General features: G+C 42.8%; 1 protein-coding gene across 1 annotated transcript; it reads left to right on the top strand.

The window, feature by feature from the left end:
* Window positions 1-658: 658 nt before the first annotated feature.
* LOC307111664 (alpha-N-acetylgalactosaminide alpha-2,6-sialyltransferase 2-like) lies at window positions 659-1,711 on the top strand (the record flags this gene model as incomplete). The annotated part of the gene is made up of 1 exon (XM_079791645.1): window positions 659-1,711. The coding sequence occupies one exon, from the start codon at window positions 659-661 to the stop codon at window positions 1,709-1,711; it is 1,053 nt and encodes a 350-aa protein (XP_079647771.1).
* Window positions 1,712-9,431: the final 7,720 nt, after the last annotated feature.

Genomic DNA, 9,431 nt, shown 5'->3' with positions numbered 1-9,431 from the left:
AAGTGATTTAGAGTGTTACATAAGGCACATAAGATATGGGAAATATTTTTGAATTGTTAATCTGGATAATTTATTAAAGTGGGAGACGGTCGGATATTACCTCTTCCCATATATGTACATTTTCTAAATAAGGTGCAAGCCAGCCGCCTTTTTATATGGAATAAACTTAATCAGAAATACAAAGGAGTCCAAACATTTCCATTTCTTTTTGAAAATCTGAGTTTCATAAACAACAATGGGGAGTAGCAAAGTCAACCGGCCATAGAGAAGAAAAGCAACATTAGCAAATGTTCTGGCGTAGATAGTAACATGTAGGTAAGGCTTAGAAATTATTAATATTATTATTATTATTTATTATTATTGTTATAGAATAATCGCGTGCGTTACTTTCCCAGTAAACAGGCTATTCTGCACCCCGAGTACCTAGCTTTAGGAAAGGAAAATTAATTCGGATCCCAGGGAGAGACGTGGTCTGATGGAAGAATTAACCAACTCCTGACACTGGGCGAGCATTAAGGTCTCTGAGCTTGTTTTCTCCGCTGTCCGAAGGGGGAAGTTCTCCCTGCTGGACTCGTTCTACAGACTGGGATTGTGACGGAGGGTAGACGCTGGGCTGAGTCTGGCCAGGTGGGGACCGGCCTCTGCCTGGCGCCGCAGGATGGGCCGCAGGTGCCCCCGGAGGCTCTGGCTGCTGCTCCTGCTGGCCGCCTGCGCCGGGCTCCTCCTGGGCTGGTTCTCCGGAGCCTGGCCCGCAGTTTGGAGTTCGTGGCCAGGGAGGCCGGAGGCCTGCCCGCGCCCCCTGGCCGCGGCCCTGCAGGGGCGCCCGCGCTTCCAGCGGCTCTTCAACCTGTCCATCCCCGTGCTGCTGTGGGGTGGCCTTCTCACCCCGCAGCTCTGGGACGCCCTGATCCAGCTCCGGGGACCCTACAGCTGGCGCGGCCTCTCCCGGGAGGCCATGGCCTCCACGCTGCGCCTCCTGAACGGCTCCGAGAGCGCGCAGCTGTTCCCCGGGTCCCGGGAGCCGCGGTGCCTTCGCTGCGCGGTGGTGGCCAACGGAGGCATCCTGAGGGGCTCCCGCCAGGGCCGGCGCATCGACGCCCACGACTATGTCTTCAGACTCAATGGTGCTGTGATCACAGGCTTCGAGAAGGACGTGGGCACCAAGACCTCCTTCTACGGCTTCACGGTGAACACCATGAAGAACTCCCTCTACAACTACAGGCACCTGGGCTTCCGCTCCGTGCCGCGGGGACCAGACTTGCGCTACATCTTCATCCCTGCCGACATCCGCGACTACCTGATGCTGCGATCCGCCCTTTTGGGTGTGCCTGTCCCTGAGGGTCGGGACAAAGGGGACAGGCCTGAGGCCTATTTTGGACCAAATGCTCCTGCAGGTAAATTTAAGTTACTACATCCCAACTTCATCCACTACCTGAAGGAGAGGTTTTTGAATTCCAGCCTTATTCACATAGATGCCAAAGGCATATACATGCCTAGTACTGGGGCCCTCATGCTGCTGACAGCTTTGCATACCTGTGATCAGGTTAGTGCCTATGGATTTATCACAAAAAACTACCAGAAGTTTTCTAACCACTATTTTGACCGAGAAAAGATGCCACTGAAATTTTATATGAACCATGATCTGTGTCTTGAGGCAACGCTGTGGGAAGACCTGCACAGGGCTGGCATCATTCAGCTGTACCAGCGCTGACCCCAACGTCCCGGCGCCCTTGCGTCTCCTTGTCAAGCCTTGGCTCTGATCCTCTCAGTGGCTGAAACCTTTTTCTTTTTTTAACCTATGAGAGGAGCTCCATCTCCCCTCCCCTTCTTTCCAAAGGGGGATGTGGAAGGTGGGAAGGTGGGTTCAAGACTCTCACCAAATGTGAGACACCGGATCTTGCCCCTGGCTCTTCCAAGAGAACTCCCCTCTGGATCTTGCATTCCAACCTTAGCCAAGGAAAAATAAGACACCTTTGCTGGATCTGTTTTAAAGTGAAAAATAACACTCCCAAGAAAATAAGCTGTATCTTAGCTCGCAGAGGCATGCATACCTCCGTGTTTGGCATCATTTAAAAAAATGATTATTGTTGAAAGTATTACACATGTTCCCTTTTTCCTCCATTGACCCCACCCCAGGCCTTCAGCACCCTCTTGTCTGTGTCCACGGGTTATGCATATATGCATACAAGGTCTTTTGTTGATTACCTCCCATCCACCCACGCTCCCCCACCTTCCCTCCAAGATTCCACACTCTATTCCATGCTTCCATGTCTCAGTGTTTAGCATCTTGAAGCCAGCATTTGGCTTTGTGATATGTTTGGAATGTCAATTCAGCCATTGCAGACCTATCACTGAACCAAGATTAAGCAGCAGTAGAGGCAAAGGCACAATGCCTACCCCAAATCGTCCCCCTGTCTATGTCAGGATTTCACAGAACACTCCAAGTCTTCAGCAATTCAAGGCTAAGTCTTAGGAATCTTTCTGTAAGATGTTAATTCTCCTAGGACACGATCAGTTTGCTTCTGCCCTATGGGGAGTGGAGACTTTTTGTCTGATAAAATGGGAGCACAAAAAGAAGAAGAAAAGACACTGCAATTTTAGTTTAAATAATTATGTAAATGACAAAAAATCATTTGTGGGTTTTCTTTGCTTTTTTTTGCATTGGGGATGTAAAGAAAGCATATAAAATGCAGGGTGAAGGGTGAAGATCACTTAGAATTCAAGAATCTGGTGAGGTAGATGGAGGGTTGAGAGAGGGGAGGGGTGTTGGGGGACTGGGTGAAAAAGTGAAGGGGTTAAGAAGCACAAATTGGTAGTTACAGAATAGTCACAGGGATGTAAAGTACAGCCTGGAGAATATAATCAATAATATTGTAATAACTCTGTATGGGGCCAAGTGGGTACTTGTAATATTAGGGGGACCACTCTGTAAAGTACTATGCTGTATATCTGAAAATAATACAGAATAATATTGAATGTAAACTGTAACTGAAAAAACAAACAAAAGAATCAGGAGTTTCTGGGTGTTTGATGGGAGTGTCAATAATAGTGAAGACTGCCTACCACTGGAGTAAATACCATTATTAATTTATTACTATCTTGTGACAAAAACCAATGGGTTAGGAACCCTCAGTCAAATCATGATTCCAATCAATTTGAACTGAGGTAGTCAATAATCAGTTTAATGGTTTTAGATGGAGTAGAGCTGTATCTTCTGGGCTTTTATTAAGACTTGGTTGCTTCCCAGAGTGGTTTAAGGAAGTCTCATCCAACATATTATCACCATACAGCCTGTTTAACCAAGCCTTGTGACAATGTCTTGATAACTATAGCTATGGACAGTCTATTCCACTATACCAGGTGTTTAGCTGACAAGAGACTTTCCAAGGGAGCCTTTGCCTGGAAAATTCACCAAGGACCAGCATCTGGCCCTCAGGTCTGTGGTTTTGGAAGACAGAGTTTATCAACACTAGGAATGAATGAACTCAACAACTAGAATCAAGAGAGTAATGTTTATTTAACTATAATAAATTTATAGAAAAATCTGATAAACAAAATAGGTTGTGAGAGTGTTGTAAGAGACATTACAATAACCTTTGAATGTTAAGAGAGTACTCAGGACAGATCTGACCTAGCAGTAGAAGCTCAAGTCTTGGAAATAAGGAAGTTGTAGATCTAACCTCTTGATCTGTTTTCCTGATCTTGAAAAGCCAGCTGATTTTGAGTCGGGTTGTTTTCCTGAGCAGGATGCAAGGGTGATTTCTTTCCCGGGCTTTTGTCCAGATGGATTCCAAGAATGAAGCCATGGATAAAAGGTGGTAGATGAAAAGATGGAAATTTATTGGAAGCAAATACAGACTACCACGTAGGGAGGGGATTCCAAGGGGGTAACACACCAAGCTCTTTTTTGCTAAGTTTTATAAAGGCTGCAGTTATTTGTCTCTTGATGCTCCCTTCTTATTGGTCACTATAGCAGCTTCAGAGCCCAAACCCACATGGTGCCCTCCTCTTTCTCTCCCCCTTCAAGTGGTAGAATTCTCTATCCTCTGTGAAAATCTGTTTTCCTCTTTCTCCCCATACCTTGTGGCTTTTCCTATCTTCTGTGAATGGATGCCTTCCTCTCCTCTTATCCTGTGGCACCCTCTTTTTTTTTCTTCTCTCTCTCTCTCTATGGATGTATGCCTTCTGGCAGCTCCAAGCCCTCACCTATGCACTCCTCCCCCATGGACCCTCTTTCTTCCTAAAACTCCCTAAACCTGCCTATTTTATCCCTAAAACTCCTTTCACATTTTCTGTCCCTTTCAAGTTATGACCTCACCTATCCATGTTATATAGTGTTAGCACATGGTGAAGCCCTAAAGGCGAAGCTGTCTGTGACTATAAACTGCTAATGTAATTAGCCAAGGAGATTGCTTTGTTCAAAGAAGTTCAAATTTCCTGAAATTCTAGTGGGTGAGACTCTTCTTATGCTTTTCAAATTTCTCATTTTTTATATGACAAAGAAAATAAGTAAGATTCCACACAGTGGTTCCTTATTCTCCACCCTATGTGCTTCAATTCTTCCTTTTGCTCTTCAGAGCTCTCCTCAGCACAGAGCTGTCTGGCCTTAAAACCTGTACTGCTCACTCCAGGCAACCTTGTCTTCACATAAATGTACTGTGTTCATTTATTTCTCTTTGCATATTTTTTTTCCTCCTGTGCCTCATGCGATCACCTCTGTTCCCTCTGCTTAGCCAAGTCATATCCATCTTTAGGGGCCACTCAACTCATTCAAAGCAACCTTCTTTGATCACTGCAGTCATTACTGGACCACTTTTATTTTGAATCCTTGAAGCACTTACAGCTCAGTACACATAAATTGTTTTTAAACACATTATCATGTATTAGTAATACTATTGCAAGTACATTAGTACTTTCTCTCAAACCAGAATGAGAGCTGGACCGTATCTTGACTCATGCCACTTTAGTATTTGTCAAAGTGCTTAGCACTATTCTTCAACATTATGTGACACATTTTTCTGTCTCAGACTATTAATGCCTAAGACTGGATCACTCTAATACTCCTTCACTACAGACGTAGTTAGTTGCTAACACTATATAACATGGATAGGTGAGGCCATAACTTGAAAGCAGACAGAGGGAAAGAGGAAAAAAAAGAGTAAGCAAGTGGGTGGAGACCAGAGGGACAGGAAAGGGCTGGGAGCTGGAAGGTTTATGTATCAAACAGTTTTTTAAAAATTACTCTAAGTTTTTAATTTTGTTTCAGAGAGCTGGACAAGGCATCTACATTCTAGCACATCTTTCTATTTAAAAAAAAATATTTTTGTTGATTTCCAAGAGGAAGGGAGAGGGAAAGAGAAACATCAATGATGAGAATTATTGATTAGCTGCATCCTGTATGGCCTCTATTGGGCATTGAGACCACAATCTGGGCATGTGTCCTGACCTGGAATTGAACTGTGACCTCCTGGTTCATAACTCCACGTTCAACCAATGAGCCACACCGGCTGGGCACATCTTAATAATCACTAACCAAATGAAGTATTACTTACTTATATATAAAAAGGTAAGAGAAAAAGGTCATGATTGTTTAACAGGGAATTGGAATCCCCAAATATATTACCTTACAAAAAAAATCAAACTTATTTTTTGAAACACTTTTGTATTGGGAAGAATGAAGAAAAAAAGTTCACACTGAAAAGAAAAATCTGTAGGCTTCTTTGCAAGTTGAGAACATCGTTTTTATACCTTAAATAATTCCTTCAAATATTTTACACAAATTTACATTTTCAAAAACAAGTCAAATATTTGCACTATATTTGCTTGGTCAACTAAAATGTCATTTATCAAATTGACATTAAACTGGACTGCAGATGCTATCCTGCAAATGGCATACACACATCACTGAGGCTGTATATGCACAGGTGCATGTTACATACATTTGAAATTGCTAACACCGCTATGCATACTACTTCCATAAGTAGTTTTACCCTATAAAAATTCTTTAGATTATATGATTATTGTAGACACTTGCTCAGGCATTTAAAAAAATCCAAAAATTATAATGCTGTTGGCATTTAAAGACTATTGAACATTAAGATATAAGTCAACACTGTTTATAAAATACCTGAATATGGAGAACATATTCAGCATACCCCTGTGAACAGCACATGGTGACTGTATATTATAGAGTTCTGGATTCTATAGGTCTAGTCCTGTTGTTTTATTCTAAATTTTACATGGCTTTAGATCCTTAAAAGTTGGAGAATTAATCCAATATTATTACATTAACTCTTTGTTCTAATCACCAACTTTAAAAGAAGTACAATGGAAGGGTATAGACCTTAATATACTTGTAGTTTTAAGGCCAATTTAATTTTTATTGTTATGCAATATTTTAATTAATAGATGCCAGTAATAAAAATGACTGCATTATGGTTTTGTCCATGACATTTAAGTGTTTTATTACTAAAATATTCCAAAATAGCCTGAGAGATGAGTCCAACTATTTTTATCAATTACAACTAAACTGGGATGAGAACAGCTGTGCTAAAACCCAGTCATCAAAATGTCTAAAACACTAATGCTTTCATCCAAGACAGAAAAATGAGCATCCAAAGTAAAGAGCACCCATTATTAATCAAGTAACCAATCAACAACCACTTCTCTGTTACTCAAGCTAGGCGTTTTGCAAAGTTTGACATTTCTGCCTTCATTATTATTGGCGGTTCCCAGAATCACATTTTCAATGTCAGATGGGACAGCTCTAAGGCCCTTTTGCCCAGCAGTAACTGTGGGCAACTGAATGTCACCGTTTATATTTGTGTAAATAGCTTGATCCTTCTGCGGACCATCATATCCATTCTGTGCCTCTGCGTACAGTCCTCTGGTGTCTCTTCTCTCCAGTTGCCTCCCAGTTTCAACCCTGAATGTTAACGTCTTCCTGTGGAAATAAATTGGAGTGCTACAGTTGGAGAGATGGCAAGCCATCTCTGGGACTAGGCATTTTCCATGCTGTTCATAGCACTGCTCTCACAGAATCTGACCTCCTGGTCTCTGATTCCTGCCCATCTGGGACTCTAGACCTGCCTGCTCCTTTCTGCCTTAGTGGACACCTCATCATGTCTTCCTGGATTGCAGAATCTGCTAGGCTGCTCTGCTCCAGAACCTTTCTCTTCCTGGCTCATTGTAAATAAAACCTCTGCACAACATGCTACCCTGTCCTTTGTTCTTTAAGGATCACAGACTTGAGGATCAGCTAAATGAATTTGCTAATTTTTATTGAATGTTTACTATGTACCAGGCACTGTTCTAAATGCTTTACTCACATCAACTCGTTAAATTCTTGTGGTGACTGTGTGAGCTCCCTATTAACAATCCCCATGAAGTAACTTGCCCTAGATCACTCAGATGTTAGGGGATAGAGCCAAGATTCAAATCCAAATAGTTTGGATCTCAAAGTCTGAACTCTACTTTTAAAAAAAGATTTTTAAATTGACTTTTAGAGAGGAATGGAGAGGAAGAGAGAGAAACATTGATGTGAGAGTGGAACATCAATGATCAGCTGCCTCCTGCATGCCCACTCCTGGGAATCAGGCCACAACTTGGGCATCTGACCTGACTTGGAATCGAACCAGCAAACACTTGGTATATGGGACAATATACAACAAACTGGCCAGGGCCCAAAGGCTGAACCCTTATCCATCACAACATAAGAACTCTGTAAATAAACGCCCAGGTGGTAAAATGTAAAAGAGCCGGAACAGCAGGTTGAATCATTTCATATTTATTGTTATTTGCATCATGCCTCAGGCTCTTATATATGCAAAGTTGCACCAGATAACAAGTTTACATTCTCTGAGTTCACAAGCTAGTGAACATTAAAATAAAGGAGAGTGTAATCAACACTAGATGAAAAATGTAGTCTGGTTGCTAAAAGAGCACAGAAGAAAGTATGAGCAGACCCAGGACAGAGGATCAGGAAATACTGCATGGTCGAGACAGAATTTGACTGGATCCAAGCATACTATTTGGAAATCCAAAAGGAAGAAAGAGGGGAGCACTTTCCAGGTAAGGGAGTAAGAGAGGGAGAGTCCCAAGGATGCACTGTGTACAGGGGAAGTGCATGATTTTGGACAGAACTTGGGTGAGAGCAGAAAACAGAGTTGAGAGGTTAAGGGCAGAAGTCAGAGACCTTATATGCCAGATGAGAATTTGCATGCAGATTGAAAGGTGACACATGTCAGTGGTTTCGAGCATGCTTCTGGAAGGATGGACTGGCAGCAGAGTGTGATGTAAACTGGAGCTAGGAGCAGCCAAACAAAAGGTTAACATAGTCTCTTAGGAAGCTTATCAGGCAGTATACAAGAGAGGGATGAATTTGAGGGCCATTTTGAAAGCAGACACAAAAGCCCTAGTGAGCTGAATATGAGAGGAGAGGAAGAGTGCGTTGTTGGAGCCAGTGGGAGTCAGGGTGCCCTGGCCCTCACCCATGGGTAAGTATCTTTTTTTCTTTACCTGGTTTCTTAGCACACTTCACCCAACAAGCATGAAATGCAAGGCCTCCACACTCACTACCCTGTCTTCTGTGACCCTCAACAGAGGGATAATAAAGTCGTACTTGACTTTGAGGTGGCGACTAATCAAATCCTGCTTGGTACATATGAAATTGATACTGACAAGTGCCTATACCACTTTTGGAACCTTACTTAGGTTCCATTTAGAAATTGCATTAATTCTTATAGCCACTGGTCTTAGTAGAGTCAGGGGAACTCCCGAAGTAGCCTAGATAGCCATCGCTCAAACAGGGAACAGTATGTTGAATTAATCGCGCTCTCAGACCTTTATTTTGTTTTGGGACCTTAGGACAGGGGAAAAGACGAAGTGCTGTCTGGAGAAAGGCTCTGAGAGCAGATGTGTGGTACTGAGTAGCAACACTGGTTGTGGGTGTTGCAGGGGGAATGATGGACGTGTACCACATACAAGCCATCCGAACTCAGGTCCAGTTTTTGTGGGATGCTAGAGGTGAAATAGGTGAGGATCTGTAGTGCCAAGCCCCCTTGGATATCTCTGGGGACTTTAGGGGCCTGGTTTTTGTCTATGATAAACTTTTAATGGAAATGTCTATAGCCCTTAAAAAGTGTATGGAGATGATCATGTTAACGAATGGCTGTAGGAGATGAGCAGACATGCTGGGTCTAGTTTGGGCAAATAATTTTACCTCCTTTTTTTCAGAGAAAAGAGTAGGACGTGGATCAATGCCTGGGGATCCCCATTTACTAAGATTTAATACTTTTTCATTAGTGGTGGCCTAAAAGGGCCAACTTCCCTTGAAATTCCCCTTCATAGTATTTTCTTTCCCTTGTCCCAGAAGACTGAGACAATGGGAAAGTCTGGGATGATTTAAACTCATCTGTCCTTCCTTGACAACC

The sequence above is a fragment of the Cnephaeus nilssonii genome, assembly GCF_951640355.1.
Source record: "Cnephaeus nilssonii genome assembly, chromosome: 15".
NCBI classification, from domain to species: Eukaryota; Metazoa; Chordata; class Mammalia; order Chiroptera; family Vespertilionidae; genus Cnephaeus; species Cnephaeus nilssonii.
This window is presented reverse-complemented; position numbering and strand designations above follow the sequence as displayed.